General features: G+C 40.4%; 3 protein-coding genes across 4 annotated transcripts; all 3 read right to left on the reverse strand.

Moving 5' to 3' along the window:
* Positions 1–204: 204 nt before the first annotated feature.
* On the reverse strand, positions 205–5,729 carry hdhd2 (haloacid dehalogenase-like hydrolase domain containing 2). 2 transcript variants are annotated; one of them, XM_037116586.1, is made up of 9 exons: positions 5,608–5,729; positions 3,064–3,173; positions 2,869–2,971; positions 2,516–2,621; positions 1,922–2,006; positions 1,458–1,623; positions 1,239–1,289; positions 868–931; positions 205–379 (listed from the first exon to the last, which is right to left on the reverse strand). In XM_037116586.1, exons 2-9 carry the CDS (start codon positions 3,162–3,164, stop codon positions 276–278), a joined length of 780 nt encoding a protein of 259 aa, XP_036972481.1. In that variant the 5' UTR covers positions 3,165–3,173; positions 5,608–5,729; the 3' UTR covers positions 205–275. The 2 variants fall into 2 exon arrangements, with proteins under 2 accessions (XP_036972481.1, XP_036972482.1); XM_037116587.1 differs by lacking the exon at positions 5,608–5,729 and adding an exon at positions 5,427–5,601.
* Positions 5,730–7,184: 1,455 nt separating this feature from the next.
* Positions 7,185–9,229, reverse strand: ier3ip1 (immediate early response 3 interacting protein 1). Its single transcript, XM_037116588.1, has 3 exons — positions 9,069–9,229; positions 8,598–8,699; positions 7,185–8,157 (listed from the first exon to the last, which is right to left on the reverse strand). The coding sequence occupies exons 1-3, from the start codon at positions 9,157–9,159 to the stop codon at positions 8,102–8,104; spliced, it is 249 nt and encodes an 82-aa protein (XP_036972483.1). The 5' UTR covers positions 9,160–9,229; the 3' UTR covers positions 7,185–8,101.
* Positions 9,230–9,984: 755 nt separating this feature from the next.
* Positions 9,985–21,655, reverse strand: skor2 (SKI family transcriptional corepressor 2). Its single transcript, XM_037117444.1, has 9 exons — positions 21,479–21,655; positions 17,563–19,576; positions 16,879–16,942; positions 16,034–16,111; positions 13,603–13,668; positions 13,380–13,478; positions 13,135–13,202; positions 12,013–12,076; positions 9,985–11,580 (listed from the first exon to the last, which is right to left on the reverse strand). Exons 2-8 carry the CDS (start codon positions 19,546–19,548, stop codon positions 12,020–12,022), a joined length of 2,418 nt encoding a protein of 805 aa, XP_036973339.1. The 5' UTR covers positions 19,549–19,576; positions 21,479–21,655; the 3' UTR covers positions 9,985–11,580; positions 12,013–12,019.
* Between the last annotated feature and the right edge of the window lie 2,483 nt (positions 21,656–24,138).

Raw genomic sequence — 24,138 nt, forward strand, 5'->3', positions numbered from 1 at the left:
TCTCTTCATTTCGTGTATGTGAACAAAGATCCTGAGCACAAATAAACAATAGTCACCCGCTGAATATTTTCTATTCAGACTCAAAACGATGAAATATGACAACTTTGTATTAACGGCAACAGGCAGTGGCTTTTAGTTTTAACATTATAGGATGGTTATTTTTCCTTAATCAGACGAGGGTGAGAGAAATAATTCAACACTGGAGGAAAGAAAATTATTTATAACGCGAAAAGTCTTTAACAGTGATAACTGGAGGTGATTCTGTTGGTTCTAGCTTATAGCAGGTTCTTCAGGATGTGTTCAACAGCGTCTGGGAAACTGTCACATGTCAGGTGGGGAGCGGGGTTGATTTTATTCTCGTCTCCTGCTCTGTATTTACCTGAGAGATGACAGGAGAGAGGGTGGGAAGCCAAGAGATGAGAAAAGAATATAGGCAAAAATACATTGATATGTAAGATATTGTGGCGGTGCTGGCAGTGACTTGTTTACAGGCCAGCCCAACCTGCATACAAATATAAACATAAAACATGGAAAACAAGGGGAAATGCCCAATAAACAAATGCCCTTCTGGGTATAACAAGTACCTCCTACAAGCCCCAGAGGAAATAAAAAGGTAAACAGAAGGTGTATAGGGGCTTGGGTTTTTAAGGAGTTCCATTTCCTCACTCAAAGTTGTAGGCAGCCAAGAAAACAAAGAAGGGCCTAAACAGACCAGAGTTTCTGTCTGACAATCTCAGATTCATGAAAATGAGCTTGCCCGAAAACAAAAGTACGGTAAATCTTAAAAGTGCCTCTTTTGTCATAATTATGGTTTTACGTGAAGGTTTGACTCATTTACATTCACAAATAAAGAGATTTTTGTCTTACCCGTTCTGACCAGAATTCCCAACATTCCTGCATTCTGAGCCCCTCCCACATCGTTTCTGGCGTCCTGTGGAAAAACAGCAACAGCAGAACTTTTATCTTTTTCTGCTTCATCAGGTTTCACTTCCTTTGGATTTCAAGTTTTCCAGAGCTGGCTAAAAGTATTTTAGCAAATAGTGAAAATGAATGTATATATTGAACAAATTCATCATTCAAATTGAACACTGTATATTGTACCGTGTAGTTTGTATTTGGTTATTGACTCACAACTGCCTGCACTCTCCATGCGTTGTCTACTGGAATGCGTTTGCACTAAATGTTGAAAAACACCCTAATTAACTTGCTTATTGAATCACAGTTGACAATATACTTACATCTCCTATCATGACAGCTTCATTTGGGCTACATCCTAAATCAGACAGAGCCTGTTTAAGGGAAACGAAAATGTGAGGCCTCAAAAACATGCAATCAATTCATTAAGACAGTGCAAAAAAAAAAAAAGAGTTAAACTCTTGGTCAAGTTAGAGTGCATTTTAAATGTTTGTGATAAATATGAAAGCCTCTTCTATTTTCTTGAAACATCAATTTCTAACCTGTGTGAAAAACGTCTTCTCTGGCTTCCCCACCACAGTGGCTTTACAGTCTGTAGCATATTCAAGTCCCGTCACGAAGGGCCCGGGGCCGAGGGCCAAGCCATCCTTACGTTTGTAGTACCGAGCCTTGTGGATGGCAATGAGAGGAGCTCCATCCAGAATCATTCTGGGGACAAATGTACACGATCACCAGGCTGCATTGCATTTATCAAACTGATCAGAATAAAGAAGGAAAAGAACTGTATAGTAAGTGATTCTGCAATTTTATCTGTTCAGAGCGCAGATTATCAAAGTTAATCGCTGATTTAGACCCCACTTTTTCAAGGAAATAAAAGCAAAGTAGGAAAATCAGTAAAGGCAAATAATCCCAATCACCTAACCTGTCTGAAATACGTCTTTAAATAACTGGATCTCAAACAATCTGTGACTGACCGAAGAATGCGTCAAATCAATGAGTGCACCACCTGAAAGCCTTGTTGAGCGTTTGGTAGTCGAAGTGATCGGGAGCGAGTCCTATGACGACAGCATCTGGCTCTGATGTGTCGATACCTGGAGATATCACATACACGAGGGACAGACATGCAGACAGGGGTTCTTTGGTTCACAATGGGTTGAACTGATGAGGTTGGCACTTTCTCATGTTGGTCACAGTAAGTAAACATAATGGGCTTTGTGATGCTATTGGTCATTTTGACAGTTTGCAAACTACAGGGTTAATTGATAAATTGAATGCATTGATTATTTGCTAAGGCAACAATAAATAAAAAAGGTGGCTTTTGTATTTCTGTATCTGTTTATAAGGTTTGACGCTGAAAAATACTGAGTGACGAACAATAATTGAAATATCTACAGTGACTTTTCATTTTCAGGTTGTTTGATTTGATTGCTGAAACAAATGAGTTTCAAGGAAATAAAAATGAAAAATAAATAAAAACAAATTAACAGCTGAGGCAAGTTCTCTGTCTCTCTTTCCTTCTCTCTAACACACACACACACACACACACACACACACACACACACACACACACACACACACACACACACACAGAGCTCCCTACCAGTGAAGTCTTCCAGTGCGCTGTCCTCCACCAGCAGCAGCGGCCTGTGTTGTTTCTGCTCTAACAAACTCCTCGCTGCGCTCAGTGAAGTGAAAATCTCTTTTTCCTGCAGAGTGAACGTTCATTTTCAAAAACAAAGCCGGGGAAAAGAGGCAGCGGTCCGAAAGTCAAACACAAGAAACAGAGAAAGCAAAGCAACATTTTATGTGCTGAATTTCAGGTGAATTCAAAGATCACAAGATGTGATTCTCTGTTTAAGAAGCAGCACACTTGTTTTTGTCTTATGTATTTTATATTTTTTTTTTTCAAAATCACAGTTTCCATCTCCACTAAATGTCCCTGGATGTTTTTACCTGGAGGTTGAAGTTGAGGTGCTGCAGTCGCTCCAGTAGGTTCCTCTTGCTCTCCTTTGTTGTGTTGGTCACAAACTTCACAGCCACAGACGCCTGACGCAACCTGACAGCACCAAAGTATAAACATCCCACAGTTAAAGGCACACTCAAATAAATAATGCAATAACCCCAGAAGGTAGGTGGGCTGTTTCCTACCTGTTCAGGGCGTCCTGCGCCCCGGGTACCGCTGTGTCTTCTACATGTAGAGTTCCACTGAGGTCGATGAGCACGGCCTTCAGAGCCCGTCTGCCCGCCATGCTGGAGACCTGCAGGGGAGAACGGATGGTGAACATGAGCTGAGGTTCTGAAGACATTTTGCAGCTGGAAGAGATTCAGTGGCCAGTTTGTTTACATAGCAATGCACTAAAAGCAGCATTTATGTTCCTCACTGCCTTTGGGTTTGTGAAATTCTACTTTCACTTAATTTGAATTAAAAGAAAACAGCCAAAAAAATCAACAAAGGCCATTTTCAACAGGTTTCAGTCCTCACCAAAACCTGACACCCGCTGAGCATCGCTGTTAGATAAGAGCTGCTTGGAGTTCAGTCTCTGATTCAGATTTTTATTATTTTTTTTAAACCACCAAATATAACCAAGGTCCGCTGTAAATGGAGCTTTACTCAGTTTTAAAAAAGCTTATTCTGCCTTAATAATGTATTATTTCAAAGATTAGACCTTTATAATCATAATTCACATCGGTAGAATTTATCAGATTACTGCGTTGTTCAAACCTGCATCAGGACCAAACTGAGAGGATTATTGACCAGTTTGTTCCCAGAATTTATGACTTCCTGCCTAGAATACAGATTTTCGGGACTGTATTTTGCTGCTCTTTCCCTGTGTGAGCCCCCATTATTTAGACATGCTTGGATTTCCATCATGTAGTTATCAATGCGAGGGTGCAATTAATGCTCTTAATGCCATCCATAATAGCTTAAACACACACACACACACACACACACACACACAAAGCGTGTGTGTGTGTGTGTGTGTGTGTGTGTGTGTGTGTGATGAGGGTGTTTAAGGGAAACTGAGGCTGTAACTGAACAAGCTTCAGGATTCTCTAACACCGACCTTTGTATTGAGTTTTCTACATGACCTTGTGAACATTAACCATTATAAATGACTGTCAAGTGTTTATGCAGGTCCTTCCATTGAACAGGACAATAAGGCAAAAAGATTTGAAGAACTGTATATCTGTCAGTGTCTTATGTCACAGGCCTCCTCACATAACTGTCCTAGTATAGAAGCATGAGCGCAGATGTAAGCAGCAACATAGTAGTTTCTTACAATATATAGTTATATTGCTATTTTTATTTCATGTTGATTAGTAGTAGTTGATTAACAGGTATTACTGCCACAAACACTGCCACATTTAAATAACAAAGTAATATCAAATAGGAACTTTCATATTAGATATATATTACGTGTAATAGTATGATATCAATCGCAGCTAGTGTGTCCCTTCCCTTTACTCTCTAGAGGGCCAGCCAGGTGAGATATTTGCATTTAGAGCATTTAGCAGACGCTCTGGTCCAAAGCGACAGTAATTCATACATTTATTTACACAGTGATGGCAGTGGCTGCCATGCAAGGTGCCGACCAGCACATCAAGAGCAGTTTGGGGCTCAGTATCCTGCCCAAGGACATTTTGACATGCAGACCAGGGGAATCGAACTAGCGACCTTCCGATAACAAGATGCTGGCTCTACCCCTGAGCGACAGCCGCCAAGACATAACACTGAGTCATTAAAATACGGTCAGAGCAGTTCCACTCTGATGAAGAATCACAAAGATGTTGCATATGGTGAAAAATGTTGCCTGTAACGGCAAATATCACTGTGTTTGATAATGTCTAATATCTGCCCAAGTCTGGTGAAGATAAAGGATTTACTTTGTTGGTGGTGGTATTGTTTTATAAGATTATGTTTTAGATGCAAACTAGGATAACATTAAATATAGGAGCATACTTTTTGTTGTTTGCTGTGTCTACACCTTTGACAGCATCACTAACCCTCCTGCACAACATTATAGTCATGGTATTATTCATATATTCAAAATTCGTACATATTTCTTTACTTGCACTTCTTAATTTGCTTCTTGTCTCAACTGTGAGGATTTCACAGTGTTCATCTCCTGTTAAGTATCACATCTCATTTCACCTGGCCCCCATTCTAGCTCTAAGACTCATGATATTGTAGTCAGTCGAAAATCTTGTTAGTTTTATGTTTTAAGTTTTGCCTACACATTTACTGCACAGTTGAACATACTTTGATATTAGTGTGCGTGCTTCTGTGGCCCTCCATTGTGATTTTATGAGCATATAAATGAAATCTGCACATTTTATGAACAGCAACACCAACTGTTATGATATTTACAAGCTGGCACCTCTCAAACAATTTACGGTGAGATTATGTTTAATACTTGTCAAAAGTTACTACATGTATATCTTTTTAAAAAAAAATCGCCATCATGTTTCAGTTTAAATTTAACACACCTTCTTTAATATCAATGTCTTACCTACAGTGAATGATGCTAACAGCTAAAGTGGCAGCTTTTGAAGCTCGTAACTAAAACTTTTCATGTGTGCACATTAAGCGACATCTTTGCAGACACAAAAATTTAAGGTTTTAATCGGCAAAACTGCTCAGTAACTGAATAAAATGCGCAAATTTGGGATGTCACTGCTAACCGTGCTAACCTTTAGCAACAGCAGCTGCTCCTGTTTCCTGTTGACGTTTCTTCTTCGTTGGTCAAAAGTGTGTTTCAGCCTCTTTGAGCTCAGTGCTGCCCCCACAGCTCAAACGCCATTACTGCTTCTATCCTCTTTTAAATCCTGTTTTTAGAAAAACATTTTTTAATATCACTCTCATTTTGACATTACTCTCTCTCTCTCTCCTTCAACGTTATTTCATTTCCAACTTATACATTATAATCAGATAAGAGGGTTATCCCAAACCACTTAATCACTCATTAGAATAATAAAACAAAAAAAGAAAAAACATATGCATCCCATTGCACTAACAACCAACAGATGTATGGCATTAGTGGGTCATTTAGGCCATCCAGATAGATTTAATATGGTGGTAGGTATTATCAAAACGATAATAACCTCCTCTCTGCACGACGCCAGACACGACTGATCAAATCCTCTTTTGATATAGTGAACAACAGTTTCCCAGTGTTGTTTTTATTTTTCATTTATGTATTAATGTTGTGTTGTTCATAACTATGAAAAACATGATGTTGAACTAATCTCAGGCTTTTAATGTGTTTGTCCAGACAAAATATCCTAAATCAATTCCATCTTTTTTAAAATCATTTTTCATTAAAATACGTGTTTTGAGTGAATGTTTCGATTTGTGATTTTATGTTTTTTTTTTTTTCTCCTTTAGTGTGGATTTTTTGGAAAAGATCCACTAATGTTATTGAAATTCAACATGTCTACTCTGTGTTTTCATTTGATGTGTTGAGATGATTCTTTGGGAATTGAAATTCCCTTACTGTCCATCACCTTTTCACATTTTGTGTTAGTAAACAACATTAAAAGTACACTGAAAGTGATTTTTTTTTCTTTTTTCCAATTTCAGTATTAATCCTAAATTCTAACATGTGGCAAAATTATTATCTTTTTTGCTCTGTTGGCCATTAGATATAACTTTTTATAGACAAATATCAATTTATAACAGATTTGATGTCTACTTTTTAAATACATTTCCACAAAGAATTAATTAAAAATGAATAGGAGTGGAAACTAACCTGTCAAAACACCACTCTTACGATTTATTATTGACAGCACAGACTCACAAACACCACACATCCTGACCTGTGAAGTGCAGATACATATTCATGTGCAGTCGCCTGTGATCGCTTACAGATTTTCCTGTGAACCCGCAGCTAAACTCGGACTAATCACAGATCAAAGTGGCTTTACTGTGCAAATCTCCCTGATAAACATATGCTTCTAATTCCAGCAGATCCCCTATTTCCCCTCTCGCTTTCTCCCTCCCTCCTGCGTATTCAGAATCGAAAAGGAGAGTAGTGTTAATAAAAATGTTTGTGGAGCTCAGATAATTCACAACATATGGGGATTACTGATGAAGTGGAGCAGAGATGGACGGGCAAACAGTCCACAGGAATCTGTTAATATTTACACAAAGAAGAAGTGGAGGGCTACTGTAAAAATAGTGAAAATAATTTCTTGATCAAGTTAAAGAACTGACGTGAATTGCAATCCCATGAAAGCTTGAAGATTCCCCCAAGAACTCAACTACAACAAAGCTTTAACTCGTAGATTTAATCTATGAGGCCGGTGGAAAAAAAACATACTGATCTTAAACCTCTCCACACCCGTAAATACAGCAAAACAAAAGAAAGAGTTTTCATGAAAATAACTAAAGATGTTTATTTCAAGCCAAAATAAAAACAATCTCAATATCTTCCCAATTCTGTTTGTGGCATTTACTACTGATGTGTAAACAGTACACACTATTAGCACAAATCCAGACTCATGTCCCGGGTGTATACAGACTTAAATATCGTTCACTTAACAGGATTCAAGTTCAAAATTGGTGAAAACACTAAACCCTTTTACATTTCAGGCCAGGAAAATACACAATGCTGGTCTAAAATACAAATTGGAGGAAGTCATAAAAAGAACATTTTGTTTCACTATCATCAAGCTCCTGATCTTCACCAACAAAGCAATTAAAAAAAGAATTATATAGCTATATATAGATATGGCCCTGGATAGCAATGTAACAACACTTAATAAATAGTTATATACTGCTCAGCTGGACTGCTGAAGTTTTTCATTTGTAACATGATAAAACACATGGAAAAATGCCATTCATGGCGGTAACATATCATGAAAGTGAGGACAAACACTCAAAGGTTTTGGATTGTGAGCGAATCTTCATCATGTAGTGGGACATTAAAATCTTCCGAGATAATTTCCATTTCATCCTTTTGGTGTCCACACCAGCCATATTTTCAGGCAGGTGACGGGTCAATTCTTCTTCTCTTTGGTTATGGTTTTCTATTCCCATCCCAGCTCCCTGGGAAACTTGTTCACCCTCCAGATGACTGGCAAAGGCAGGAGTCTCTGAATGACACATATCTAAGTGTGAGTGTGTGGTTGTTCTTTGGCACACATCTGGTCCTCCGGCTTCATGTTGGCGCTCGGTGCGCCCCTGTCAGCCAAACACTAGTAACAGGACAATGCAGGCTGAATTCACTATTATTAAAGGCACTGTGGAAACAGGAAAGTAAATAGGCACTAAGTCAGTTACATATACTCAAGTTTTCATCATTACAGAAGTAAGGGTAGTACAAAAAATGCGTCTGTGGCACAAAGAACCAAGTATCAAAAGTCTGGTGAGTTCACGTATTCTCTGATTAAATATTTCCAGATTCAGTTGATTTTCTACTGTATCTGTTTATGAAAAGTTCTTGCGTGTCTGTCTTATGTTTAGACAATATTATAAACTGATGCAAGTGATAACTGTGTTTTACTGTGTTGAATAGTTCTGTTTTTCATTCCAAAAACTCCTTTATTCATAGGCAAAAGTGACAGAACATTTTAGATGATATCCAGTCTTAATAAATATAACACTCACTCAAAACTCTGCTTATTTCAGCAATTAAATATAATGTTTTTCCTCAAGGACACAAGGAAACCAGCCTTCCCACCTCTCATGACAGTCCGGACTGAGCGGATGAGATTGAGGATCTGGGCTTTGACTCCTGGATCGTCCCCAAAACCTCCAACTCCCTGATCAACACCCCAGCCGACTGCAGAGACACAGAGAAAGAGACAGGAGGAGGAAAATATAAATAAGTCGATCAAAAAAATATTAAAATCACAAAGGTAGCATCACCTGGTGAGAGTAAAAAGACAGTGTACTTATGTGTATTTTTGCATTATAACCCCTAAACATGCAGCTCTCCCTTAAATTTGCCCTTAAGTAGCTTCCAATAACAACAAATCTTATCTTACTATATACTTTAATGAGCCATCCTCAGAGTCTTTTCAGTGCTGTAAACAGGCAGCTAACAGTGCCGTGACGTTACACACCTAGCTAGCTGCAGTTAGCTTGCTGTGCGGCGTCACTTCATTAAAATGTTTAATGTACGTCGTATAAAACATGTCAGAGTACTTACTTTTGCTGAGAAACCTCTCCTCATGCAACACGGCGATTGCATTAGTGCAGAGGATGGCAGTCTGGATGAGAGAGTACAGTGTAAACGCCATGCTGGCAACTTCTTCTTCGTCTCCTCCTCCCTCCGGTCACCACTCCCAGAGATGCAGATGCCGTAAAGGGGAAGCGGAAGTCGTACAGCAGAACAAACTTTGATTTAAACTTATTAAAGTCCTTAACTTAAGTATTCTTTTTTATTATTGGTTATTATTATTTTAACATTATTATTGTTCATTTGTGCCCACATTGTGTTTCATATCCACCATTTTCAAGTTATCTTTCTGAAAAAGGAGCGATTATAAAGAGAGAATGTCAATATATATTGAAAAATTAAATAAAATAAAAATCACCTTTTGGCCTTTTTTTTCTCCTTTTTTTGTGTGTGTGAATATTGACCAATAATAAGAATCACAAAATAATTATCCTGTTCAAGTGTTTGTGTATTTTTTTCCTACCTGTGCATCAGTTAGTGAGGTCTCTTCATTTAAGAAGTATGTACTATATGTATGTTTTTATGTAATTTATCTTTTTCTATTCTTCCACCATGTAAGCCTTTGACTTAATAAGTTGTCCAGTCACATATGATTGACCTGATCTATTTTTATCATGTAAATGTAAAAATATGAAATAATCCTGTAATCACCAATATGCTTGTGCTGCTATCAGTCAAAATGATAATGTCAGACAAACCAAATCTAGAATTTAGATTAAAAAGAAAAACAGAGGCACTGGCTAAAATTAACAGTTAATAGACCTAAACATGAAACAACACCCTGGTTATTGTATAGACTTTTAATTTACACATAAATAGTAGAGAAACTACAAGAACATATTTAAATACATCTGCATTAACAGTTTATAAGGATAACATTTCTCTCAGTAAATGACAGCTTCATCCATTCATTCATCTCATTCTATAAACAAGGTGGCTGAGGTCATTTTTATTCTTTATGACATACACTTGACTGCACCATCGTAATCATGTCTTTTTCCTTTTCTTTTCACGTTAGAATAAATTATATTTCACAGTCAGGGTGTTGAGCCCTGATACTCAAATAAATAAATAAACAAACAAACACATAGATAGTCACACTGTGAGGTTCAGTATTCACACGTATGACATGTTATACAGTCAGGTGAAATCATTTACAGGTAGATATACAACACCGACCAACTTCAGTCTTTTTCCTTGCTAATGGCCCGGACCAAGCTCGTTTGGAAACACAGAGATACGGCCTCTCAGTGTCCATCTGAAGACACCACAAATCTAATCAGCTGCCTCCACCTCTGAGTGGAAGTGAAGCCTGTCGATAAATGCTATGAAAAAGTGGGCGAAGGGTAAAAAGCACCTTCAGGGTGCCTTTGGGCAAAGGACTCTCCAGCTGTTCAATGTGCTCAGAAATTAACGGTAGAAGAGGTGAAAAATGTCAAATCTGAAATGCATTGAATGTCATACTGTACGTTTTTTTGTACATTCAGAGAAATCACACCCACATACTAAAACTGCTCAATAACTGTACAGTTTGCATAAAGCGCGAAGCCTTTTTGTGATACCCACCTGTGTTAATACTGATCAAATTGCATCATGAGGTTTAAAACCCAAAACACTGATACTTTATTTATTTGTTCCCCTTTGTTTTGTTCTTCATCTGGCATATTCAAGTGAGGGAAATGTAGCAGATAAACTCTGGGTGCATCATGTTGATACTTAGTATTCACAGGGATAGTTTGTTCAAACAACACAACTGGACATGATGAGGAGAATCCCTTTGGGATCAAATGTTGCCAGTAAATAAAGGTTGGTATGTTTCTTTCTCTTCAGGGCAACAACAATAATAACAGCAACAATCTTAGTGTGAATCCCATCGTCATCCACAGTTTGGTCTATGTACAGTACAGTTGGGCCAGCAGCAGTCAAGACTGTCATTTTTCTCTTCGTCTTTTAAGAGTTTGGAAAAGTTCAGAGCGATATGACTGCCTTCCTGGTGATCTTCAGCCCTAAAATGTACAAAAAACAAGGAAGGGTGTGGTTGCTTTGGTCCTGGTTGGGTAAAGCTTTGAGTCTGACGGAAAGAGCAGGAGTCCGTCTGTGTCCCCTCATATTGCCAGTTTGGGCCCCTTTCAGGTCAGTCAGTTTGGGGAATAAAGTGGACTCAGGGAAGAGGATCAAAGAGTCAAACTTTTACCAGCGTGCTACCAAACAGCAGCACAAGCTGGTCCGACTGTGTTCCTACCAGACGGAGTTGAAGTGCAGGGCTATTAACAGAGGCTGTGCTGCAGAGGCAGCAACACTGCAGTCCCAGGGAAATGAAAGATATGTCTATATATACTATGAAGTGTCATATTTGTTCCTGTTTGTCGTCTCTCTTCAATATTTCTCTGTCAATTATCATTTGAAAGTTGTTTTTTTAATTGACCATGGGACAGAAATTCAGGCAGCTTCTTCCTCTAATGTGGGATTTTGTTGCCTCCATCTGCAAAGACAAAACATGAATAAAAAGCCTATATTAGTTTCACATTCATGTTCAGTGTTCTTATACAGACTGAGGTCTTGATACTTAAAGTCTGTTACAGAAAGTGTTTAGCGAGCGAGTGAAAGTGAAAGCCGTTCTGAACTAGAATATAATGTACATGCTACCACATGGTTGAGAATGCTGGACAAGGATAACTAATTCTCAAGCAAGTAAAACATCTAAAAGCGATCACTACCCCAAGTAAAAGATAGCACTTTAATTTGCAGATAGTGCATGTTAGTCTGGATGTAAATGATCAAATTAAGGCCAAACGTGCTTCCAAAACAGCTTTAAAAAAGCTGTTTTGCATTATAAATTGTCAAATGTTAATATCCTCGTGTGACAACTACCTATGTTGACATGTTTCCATTAAGTTCATTCAGAAACACTCACCTATTAGCTACTTGTTGAGATGGGAGCTGATCTTTTCTTTTCTGATGATGTTTGCGTAGGGAATCTGAAAGAAGCAAAAGTTTGATTCAAATGTTAAATTAATTCTAAACAGACAAAACTTTAACATATTTATATAGATACTTAAGTTTTTTTTCTTCATATGCGCTATACAGTATACTGATATGGTCTGGTAAATGTTGATAATGAAATCATAATGAAATTGAAAAGAGAACAAAGGGAAAAGAGAAAGTCAGAAACATACAAAGTTTAGGTGTGATATTCAATCAATTTCCAAAACATGTTGCAGGAACATAAATCTAAACATTTGTTGGCATTCATTTGAATGTCTGTGTGAAACGAATGTGTCATTACTCTCAGACAGATCCATCTGCTGCTTCGAGACGCATTTGTCAATTTTGAACGATTTATGCACGCACGTGCACTTGAGCGTGCACGCACATGCTCGTAAATTAGCTCGAATGCCCGTTCAGTCGCCTGTCTCTGCGGTTACATGAATGCGGCACGCGCTTGCGTGTGTTTTTGGTGGATGTGGTTTGCGGCCATGTGCACGCAAGCGTATACAGTTGTTGCTTGTGTCAGAAAGCAAAGACAAACGCCGTCTGTCAGCATGTCTGCCAGCTGCTCCGGTGATTGATGTGGACGGAAACACTCAGACGACTGCAGAGGGACTGCTCACCCATGAAAGACAAACTAAACGACTGGCTCCGTCTTTTGATGGACACATAAGCAACAGCAGAAGAGTCCAATCGAATCCAATTGAGGGCTTTATTTATTCTTCATTTAATTTCTGTTTTAGTTTGAAGACATGGATGTCTGCAGTCTACTGTAGCTGGAGTGATAATTGAGCTATTATAGTCACATTTCCTCATGCGATTTTGATTTTTTTCTTCCTGTTCAAACTCTGTATCTATATTTCATTGAGTAAGTATTTCATAATTGATCTTAATTACGTTCATTTTCAAAATCAAATACCAAAGCAAGCACTGAGGTTTTTTCTATCATTCATCTATGAAAGGATGTTACATTAGTCATTTAAAGGCATATACATTATATTTATTTTCCAGCAGCATTCAGCACTGATTGTGTCATTAGTAGTCTTACCATCTGTAACTGTTGGACCATCTCTTCTCTGTAGGCGAGCTCTCGTTTCATCTGGTCTTGGAAGTTATCTGAAATTAGCACAAAACAATCTGTGATTAGTCTGAGCTGTGTTATCACTTGAGTCACTGATTGAGCACAGTGATAAAAGACAGCTGATGGAGGATGAAGATGGTAGGGGAGGAACTTTAAAAAGACAGACAAGGAGAAGTTGCCCTTCAGAGTGTGAAAAAAAAAAAAAGACTTACGGAAGACAGGAAATGGTGAGGTGCCCTTCAGAGCGTGGAACTCTTGCTCCAGTCTCCTCCTGAAGTCGATCTGCTCCAGGAGAACCTTCTGGAGCTCCTCTGCAAGAGAAGGAAGACAGATGCAAAAAGGATTGTTAGAAATGAATATACTGTAAAGACAGATCCTACTTTCGGTGGTACAGGAGTGAGAATTGTGAGTGTGACTCAAATGAACAGTCTTTACCTTTCTCCATGTTCTCAACATCCTTCTTTAGCGGCACAGGAGAAGTCGCACCGTGGCTTTGATCACCTGACAACACAGAGAGAGACAGGCCACATTTAGACAAAGACTTTTCAACATTTCAGGCACATGGAGTAATTGTTGTACCACTCTATTCCAACACTACATCAGACAGAGTGCTTCATATGAAACACATGATTTCGTATCAGTCTCATCTTCTCTCTCTCTCTGTCTAACACCCCTGCCATTATCCAGCAGAGCGCTGTAATTCACTCTCTGGCCTCTAGATGTCAGTGTAAGTGTGTGATAACACTATGACGGCACTGTAAATGGAGACATTTAAGGCACTCGCTCCCTGATATGTTCAGTCTTCTCCTGTCGGATAGTATTGCTTCCTGGTAAGGAAACATAAGAAAGACACTCTCATCCAGAAATTTAAAGTAAATTGATTTTGCAGCTCTTAACACTGAAGATCTGTGCTGAAAAGTACAAGTTTAAATGTCCATTCCACCAAGTTTCCAGATTAAACTATTTGTATAAATTGCAGTGTTACTTTACTACCATCACCAGTGTCTGCATAACGATGGAAGAGCCGAAAATTAATGGAAATCAGTGTTATCAAAGTTAGCATCATCATCCTATCATCCTGTGATGTTTGTCCGTGATCTTTTTAAATGAATTTGACTGTTGGAGAACTCTGGAAGCTACTGTACTTGTTGATTTAAAACTTCACCATCTCCCCCTTTTTAACAAACATCTTCACATCACACGCTGTTTTCAAATTTACCACACTGAAAGTTCCTATATTGTTCTGTGTACGTATGAATGTGTTGTGTGTGTGCTCGCGTCTGAATTGTGACAATGAGGCATTGTGCGCCTTAAATGAAGCGATCCAGCAAACTCGATATGTATATTCTCCTCCAGTCATTTCACATCCCGGCTCCTTGAGCCTCCCTACACTTCTCTCTCTCTCTCTCTCTCTCTCTCTCTCTCTCTCTCTCTCTCTCTCTGTCGCTCCCTCTCTCATTTGGAACAGAGAGAGCTCTCCTCTCTTCTCTCCTCTCTCTCTCCTTTCCTCTCCTCTCTCTGTCTCATTTGACAAGCAAATTTGCAGACAGTGCCCGAGGATAACAACCTCGTTTGACAGTCAATTAACCGTGAATAGTCAAAGCCAAGGCGGTTTGCATTACATAAATGGAAAATTAGATTATTTTTTCTCCCTAGAAACAGAGGGAGAGTTTAAAGACAGTGGAGGGGGGGTGGTGGGACTCGGAGGAATCAGGCCTTCTAATCACGTAGAGCTTCCCACCGCCCAGGGAGACGTTTGGCAATCAGGGGAAAGGTGGTCTCATTTAATTTGTTTCGTGTAATTTTTCGAAATACATTATACATTATGCGCTGGGATCATTACGGTGTGTGTGTGTGTAGGGGTTGAGGGAGTGGGGGGGTAGATATAAATGTTGGCACAGATGTCATAAAGCACTTTTAATGTCTTCCTGACAGATATAAAAAGGCAATAAGCTGTGATCTTTTTCAAACAGGGAAGGGTTTTTTGCGCTGAGGAAGGGAAAAAAAGGCAATTATGTCGTTGGTGATATGGGTCTAGGATGGAGATTGCTAGCGCGGCTGCTTATCTCTGAGCTGATGTTTTCTTGTTGAACTATAACGGCCCCCCTAAGAGTAACAGCCCTGGCGACAGCGCCGCTAAAGAGAGCAGCCGTGGCAGAGCACCGGCAGAGGCAGCTTTCCACTGCGGTTCCATCTCTCCTTGTATTTATATGAATCCCTGAACTCACTGTCTGAGAGGAGGAGGAGGAGGAGATGGAGGTGGATAAAGCTGAAGCTGAAGAGTCTCATTTGTGTAATGAGAGGACATTGTAATTTATGTGTAAAGTTAAATTATTTTTCCAAATGAAAGTCTTGTAATTGGCATTGTTTGTTTTATGTGTGAACATTTTTACGTTGGCACTGTGTGTGCTGAATTACAACAGACAATACCAACTGTAGCTTATGGCGCCATTACATAACACACATATTTTATAAAATAATGTGTTAATTTTTTATCGGCCGCTCAATATTGACAATTCTTTTTAATGTCTGGCTGAGAATAAATTACATCCCCGCTCTGTGTATTAGTTTTTAGAGATGCAGCTGACAGTCAAAAGCTGCCTTTGCAATAGTGTTTTCGTTTTGTTTACCTGATCGTGATTCAAGCCAATGTCTCATACAGACCTCAGATGTCCTCGTGCAATGTGAAATTCAAATTACATTCCAGTAAAAAATGAATGCAGAAATTAAATTAACCCTGCCGTTCTGATAATAAGACTTCTGGGAGTACCTTTTCAAAATGTCGCTGTCTTATCTTCATCTATTAAGTTGTAGTTTGCCGTCTGCAGCTGCTCTACAATCACAAAAACATATCGAGTGTGTGTACCTGAGCTTTCCCTCCAGTAGTCGGGCGCTGAGGTCTCACTCTCCGGTACAAAGAAACTATTCTGCTCTTTGTTTTCCTCTGAGAGAAAATGAGACAGAGAGGCAAGACAGGAAGAGATTTTCAGTAAGGACCATTGGTTGAGCTGGTTATCCAGACACATGGAGATAACTAAGTGTGCACACGGTGTGTGTCCTCTGAGCACGTGTGTGTGTGCGTGTGTGTGTGTGTGTGTGAGCGACACCGCCACAAAACACACACAAGACATTTTCTTCAGCGAAAGGGTCAGAGTGGGAGATGAGAGGAGCAAATGAAACGTCACAGGAATATGAGCCTCACAGGGACACGGCGACACTATAAAACCACTCACTCAGACACTAAATGAAACAAAGATGCTATAATACAACTGGCTCGGACGTCTGATGAAACAGATAGTGTGTAACAGTTTGCTGAAATAGCTTGTGTAATGCTTTTTGATGAAATGGTGTAAAAAATCTTTTTCAAACATTTGATGAGACCAAGATGTAGTAAAACGACTGCAGGGCGAAAGATGTAGGGTCAAGCAACCGATGCAAACAGTAGAGCAAAAAGCAAAGTGATTTTTGTAGATGACATATGTTAGAGAAAGAGAAACCGTATTTTGGTTTTTGCAAATGCTGAATAGTACATAATGTGTTTAAACTTCTAAGATAATAGTATTTAACAGTTTAGAAAATGAATTTTACAAATCTTATGTGATATACAAATGTACTTTTGTTGAGCAATGTTTGTGAGCAAAATTGTATTTTCTATAGCGTATGATCCACCTTTAACATTCTTAAAAGATTAAAAATGAAGCCTGTGCTTACCAGAAATGCTGGAGTTGTCTTTGGTTGCGTACGCAGGTAGTCCTTCGTCTCTATTTTTGTGAAGCTGGAAACAACATATGATCGGTTAGAATCTCTCGCCTGTAATGAACTATATACAGTGGATGAATTAAACAGATTGGAACATAAATTACAGGCCGCTTGATTTTGATTGTGTCAACATGGTTTTCCAAATTTACTTCAAGCGTTATATTTTTTTTAATCAATCTTTTTAATATGTTTTGTGCAAAATTTCACTCATAATAGTAATAGCAACATTACTTTGCTATGACCTAATTTGTAACATGAGGTAAAACCATTTTTCCCTTGAGATGTATTTCTAGTATGTTAATCTGCGGATGGGTTCACTTGTGCTGGTTTAAAAATGCTCTTCATGACTCTACCTCCCTCCTCCGCCTCCGTCTCGGAGGCCTAGTTAATGTGGGAGTCGACAGGTTAAAGATTAGAGTTGCCCTAACAGGCTGGGGTGACAGAGGGAGAACAAACACGCCGTGGCCATTAAACAATCCACACCTGGGCCTATTAGGCAGGATCAGAGTGGGGTGACTGTTTCAATTTCTACAGGGAGAAACCAGCCTATCAATCTGCTTATGCAGATCACATCACTGCCCGACTGCAGCACCATTTAAATAATAATTAGCTAAAGTGGCCTGGGGGGATATTTACGTTTTTGTAAGCTGGGTCCTCTCGGTGAGGTGGGGTGGAGCTGGAGAGAGGCAGGCTGGCAGTAGGGGAGGCAGGCAGGCTGGGGGACTCCTGCTGGATGAGGTCCGAGGAGGAGGGAGGGGAGGTGCTGGGATACGCCGCGCCACTCCCTCTCTCCTTCCCCCTCTCCTCTCCGGGATTGTCGCTCAGTGCAGAGAGGTACAGGTTGGTCTGAGTCTGTGACGGCCTGTTCGTAAAGTTTGCCTCCTCCTCCTCGTCCTCCTGCTTCGACGACTCCACATCCACCTCCCCCTCCTCCTCACTCTCCACTCCCTCTGCCTCTCCGTCTCCTCCACTTTCGCTTCCGTAACTGCAGCTGCTGCTGGGCGATAGCCGCTGGTGGCGGTCCGACCTGGCCACCACGACCCCAAAGTCCTCATCCATTGCCCCAGTGCCACCTCCGCTGTTGTTGTGGAGCTTGGCAATGCTCTCAGCATCCTTGATCACAGGGCGGAACGCTGAGCCGTAGCTTGGCTTTCTGGCTTGGAGATTTGGGGTGTCCAGGAGTTTGAGCCAGCCTTCAGACGTCACAGGGCGAAGGTCGGGGGTTACCGTTGTGCACTCTGGGTCAAACAGCCCAGATCGGGGTGCGGTCGCCCCGTTGCCCGGGGCCATGGTTGTGCTGACACTGTTTCCACTGCCAGCTACAGCTCCGGGCTCGCTGGGGTCTGAGAGATCTAAAAAGGCCTGCCTGAGAGAGGGGTTGTCTGCCAGGGAGGAGAGGGCGCTGGGCTGAGGCTGGAGGTAGGTGGGGACAGGGATTCCTCCTGCTGCTCTCGGTGGCCAAAACATGCAGAACGGGGGATAAAAAGTGTCTTTGCGCCCTGGCCACAAAAGACCCGACAACCCTGCTCCTTTCTGCGCACCTGAAACGTCACTGTCGTCTTTTTTCTGCTGGCAGAGGCCGAACGCAGGGAATGGGTAAGGCGAGGGGAAGAGCGACGTGGGAGGGAACTTCTGCAGCATGCCGAAGCCTTTGCTTGGCACAGGAATGACAGGGTAGCTACGAGGTGTCTTACGGGGAGAGAGGCTGCCTCCATCCAGATCATCCTCATCTTCATAGCGGGCTCTTTTCTGGGCACCCAGGTCGGGTCCCATCATGTGAGGCACCACTGATCCTTGTAGAGACTTCATAGAGCCCATGGAGGAGCAGTGGGATGACGAGGGCAGCGCTCTCTTCCGGCTGCCTCCATTGAACATAGCTTTGACGTCTTCCCACGCATAAACTAACTCATCGGCTGGGATTTTGTCGCTAAGCTTGAGGTGTCGTCGCCAGGAGTTGAAGTTTGCAGCGTCGGGCTGGGTGTACTTGGCGTCTGGCGTGCGATGGGAATGGAAAATGAACTTATTTGGGGAGAAGTACATGTTGCAGAAGGAGCATTTGATGCATTTGGCCCTTGAGCTGTTGTAGCGTGCCGGGATGAAGTTACCGCGGCAACCCCAGGCGCACTCGTGCGTCACATCGAAGGCAAAGTTGTCGGGGAGTTTGGGCGGTGAGTTCTCTCCCAGGAAGGACTTGCACAGGCGCTCTGCTTCACGCTTGGTGATCATGCCACAGCGGCGTGAAGAGATGGGCATGGCACCGGCCCGCCGAAGAATCTCCAACTGAACCGGAGTGCACTGGACACACGTGATGCCCAACGCCACCCGACGATTATGAATCTCATTGTAACTGTAGTTCTTGAGGAGTGTGTTGGAAATCTGTGCCAGGCAGAGTCTCTCATTGTGATCAATGACCAGCGACACAATGGGAACGCCATACAGGATGACCTGGCCGACCTGGTTGGGCTTGAGGGGTGAGGAGGAGGACGGAGAGGGGGAGGACATTGAAGAGGATGAGGAGTGGTGATGGGCAGATCTGGGTGGAGTCAGGGGTTCCTGCTGATAGGGGCCTGTTGAGCTCGTCATTATAATATCATTAGGGCTTGAGAGATGGGTCTTGTCCATGATGGAGGAAAGGTGTTTGTAGAACGACCTGCATGAGAAGAAGGGAAGAGAAGAGGTCCATGTGCATTATTTTTTTAATCCTAAAAAAATCCTTCTTGTTAAATGTTCTAAACCCATTGTATTACACACAATATGAAACAGTAAAGATTTATTATCTAGCTAAAGGTCACAATTGTTTTTTTTGAATAAAGAAAAAAAGGTAATAGTAATTGTGATTTCCAATCTGAAGACATAAGCCAAAATATATCTATAAACTTTATTTTTTAAACTAATTAAATTTGGATATGCGACATCACTGTAAAGCAAAAAACAAAGAATAAAGGACCCAAACATGCAATTGTCATCACAAGCACGCTTACAAAATTATTGAGGGCATAGGAGAAACATATACTGAATAATCATTGATCTGGTTTTACAAAGCGTTTGGTATAAAGCAAAATCCAACATGTTATGGTGCTATTGTTGCTCCTATTAATTAAAAAAGTACAGAAAAAAATACAGAAACAGAAAGTGTTTTATTTAGGCAATCTTTTTATTTATCAAATTATATCCGCAAGACAATAGACATTGTAGCATTTCATGGCTCTTTGTTCATTGCTCTAAAGTAATGAGTGTTTTTGCCTTGGTTTGTTTTCAACAGTAGTTGAACAAACTATGAGACAGAATAATAACACACTCTTCTAAAATAATTGTCACAATTAAAGTACAATTTCATCAAGATTTCCTCCAAAATAAATAGGGACAAATTAATGTTTTGATCTCGTATTTTGATGTAGCACAAACTGTTATTGAGAAAACGTTGTAACCTAAAAAGTTCGTCCCAAAGACAGACAGAAATGTGGCATTTTTCGGCCCCCAGCACAATTTTATTTTCAAGTCAGCCTCCTTTAAGTGACACTGTCTGGTCAAAATTATGTATCCTTCCATTTTTTGTCCCGAATTTGTTCACATATATTTTCTATGAAGAATCATAATAAAACTGGCAGAAAATGTACTGTAAAATTAAAGTTTGTATCGATACATTTTCATGTGCTGGATGACAGCAAAATCTATCACGCAATTACTTTTGAGATTAACACAATTACAATTACAAATTGTGCGATGAATGTACAACACAAGGCATTTTTTTTTTGCTTAATATCAAAAGTTATAGATTATTTGGCTTTAATGTTTCATAAAGTTGACAATTTATATTCTAGTAATTTTACATGTCGTGTGTCATGTTTTAAGAACAGAAGAAAATATTGACAACTTCCGAAAAAAAAGAGAAAACACTTTCTTTCAGCAATGTCAGCAAATGTTTTTTTTTTTTTTTTAAAACAAAAAAACAAATTCCATATACATTCATGACTAATTATTTACACATTATATCAAGAAAACATTAGCGTAATATAATGTAGTTTTACGATGTTCTAAACAGGCAGGTTTTGAATTAGAACAACTCATTACAGCGCAATACGAACTGATACGGTACGAGCTGTGTGGGCCGAACAACAAAGTCTGCACACCTTAACTGAAGTGTTCAGACACTGGCTTCACATTACACATGATATCGAAGTTGTTCTATGATTTTATTTCAGTTTCGTTTCTAGCAAAGTAACAGTGTAGGCCATTTCAGTCAGGCATCGTGTTAAACTTACATAGAACCACATTAGTTGACTAAACGGGAGAGTTTTATAATAATAATAATAATAATAATAATAATAATAATCATAATCATAATAATAATAATAATAATAATAGGAAGAAGAAGAAGAAGAAGTAGAAGACGATAGCAATTCCAAATTAATGCAAAGGAATGTTAGCTATCCACACAAATCTTTACAAGCGGTTTCTTCTCTAAATCATTTTGAAGCCAGGTTTCTGTTTCTGTCTCACAGTTTCACCAACATTTTAACCAACTTTACATCAGTGGTCGAGCAGTCCTTACCTCTGACTCCGGAGAATAATCCCCCAAATGGTCACAGCGTCAAAAGAAAAAAAATTAAATAAATAAAAAATATCTCCGTCACGAGAGAAATGGATTTATCCTACAAACCTCTAAAAAACTCATTTTTGACACGTAAAACTAAACGATTTCACGGAGTTATATCCGGGAAACGCATGGACTGAGTGCACCGGCTTCTGTCCCCGTCGAGTGAGCAGCTCGTGAGATGTGAGTAAACTGCGCCGCTCGCGCCGGCTTTATTCGCTTTTCAGAGACGCCACGCGCCGTCCTAATCTCTCTCTCTCTCTCTCTCTCTCTCTCTCTCTCTCTCTCTCTCTCTCTCTCCCCCACGCACCTGCCTTGCGTTTGATTGGCGTGCGGCGCGAGTTCAGCCCACCGTCCAGGACACACAGGCACGCACACCTTTCCACGCACACACAACTTTATTCCTCCTCTCATTCACGCGCCGTCCGACTGAACCGCTAATATGACGTCTCTAGTCAAACTAAACGGAGCGGACGCTCGAGCCCGGACGGTATCCTGCGCGTGCAGGGTGGCGCGCGCACGAAACGACTCGATGAAAGTCTCCGAGGGAGAGAACTGAACTGAACTTTAGTTCGCTCGCCACCTTTAGTGACAGAACTAGGAGATATCACCGTCAAAGGAGGTCTGCTGGTGGACTGTGTGTGTTTGAGTTGTGTCTTTAGATATTTATGGTTGGAAAAAACAACCCAGGAGTGTGACTCTCTGATTAAAAGCGAGGTTGGCAGAAGACAGCCAGAAGAACCTGGCATCAGAACTGTGGCTTTTAAACACAGGTGGAGAAAACCTTCTGACCACAGGGCCACAGACAGAAAGAGTAAAGATTGAGGCAGCAGATGGACATCAGAGGTCTGCCAGTAAAGCTGATTCCCTCATTCAACGATAAGGAGGCTTTTTTTTTTCTTTCTTTGAAACAGGCTCTGTATGCATGTGTAGGTTGTTCAGACAGAGGGAAGCACTCTGTAGTCTGTATGTTGTAATTAGCAGTCAGACCAGCTCACAGCTAACGCCAAATTCTGTACAAGGCAGTGATGGCCCTCAAAAGTTGCAGCGTAATTTTATTTCATTGAACATAATTAGGCGGGGGTCCAGATCTGAGACTCTCACTGTGGGGTCCCAGGAATTCCTAGCTACAGCCCTGCTCCAAGATCTTAAACCAGGCATCTTGCTCTTGCTGCTCAATTACTTCTTCCACTAAAAATATGCAGGCAAATTACAGATATGAAGGCACAGACCTAAATATGAAGTCTGTAACCCAGATATTAGCTGCCTCATAGTCATCAGCAAATGGCTGAAGGAGGCAAGGAAGGATCTCATTTGACTCTGCATGGGGATGCAGTGAAGTGGTGTCCCAAATACTGATTGCGCTTGTTAATTAAAAGAACTTAATGAAGTTGTTTTCAGGACAATTCTTCTGTGGCCTACTGTGTTTCATGTCTGGGATGGAGAAAACAAAAACCTTGTACGCCTCCAGTGTAAATTTCACAGTGTAAATGTCAAACATAACATGTTTTTGGTAACAGATTACCACTGAACTCTATATTCAAGAGGATTGTTTATATAGAGAATACCATTACTTTGTTAAACAGACCCCTTCTCTGAAGTATTCTTGGATAAAACAAGAACTAATTTGTCTCTCAAAGAGCTGGGGTTAGACCAACTTTGCAGGATGCACAATATTGCTGCTGTTATTGAGGCAGGCATTCAGATTTAAGATGAAATAAATAATTACTACAGGGTCAAAACAAGCAGGGATGCAATAAAACAGCTGGTGAGTTTATTCAGTCACACATTCTAAGCCCTGCATATACACTTTAGTGAGTAATTTGGCAAGTCAAAAAGAAGATATTGTATCCTGATATCTGTTAGAGAGAAGTTATAACTTAATGTCAGCCATTTCTTTTTCTAGATGCTGTAGACTCTAAAACAGAAAAGTCACCTTCGCTATTATCCATAAAATCTCTGAAACTCACAAAAACTTTTAAAGTAATAAAAAAGAAGAAAGACAAAAAAAAGTAATTAATATCTAATCAAACCTGTTTTTGTATAGTATTTTTTTTTCTGTCTAAGCATTTCTCTCAATCTGGTTAAAAAGGTTGTAATTTATTCTAGCCCAATCTTTTCTCAATAGCATCTTAATAAACATGACAGGGTCACTTTTACCCTCACTCAAATCCGTGTGTGTGTGTGTGTGTGTGTGTGTGTGTTTGTTTGTGCGTAAGCGACACAGCAGAGAGCACGAGCCCCATCTGCTCCTTTTCAAACCAATTTAGGCTGTCACCGCGCGTGCTTTTGTCTCGCGGACGGACGCCACGGGAACACTGGCTGCGGTGGGACGAGAGGGGGGCCGACGGGCGCGAGCCACGCGCAGGGCCGCAGCTATCGAGACGGCTGACGTCACAATAGAGCGATGAGAGGAAATGATGATAGGATACAAAAACACAGGTACAGTTAGCTAATAAAAAAAACAAACATGTTTTTACGAACGAAAAAAAAAGATCATGAAATGTTTTCAGAAATATTGGGAGCTTAGTGATGAGGCCACGTAACTTTTATGGGATTTTTTCATGTATTATTAGCGTAACTTAAACATTTACCCGCAGATTTCTGTCCGGATATAT

Source organism: Acanthopagrus latus, chromosome 12 (genome assembly GCF_904848185.1).
Source record: "Acanthopagrus latus isolate v.2019 chromosome 12, fAcaLat1.1, whole genome shotgun sequence".
Classification (NCBI taxonomy): domain Eukaryota; kingdom Metazoa; phylum Chordata; class Actinopteri; order Spariformes; family Sparidae; genus Acanthopagrus; species Acanthopagrus latus.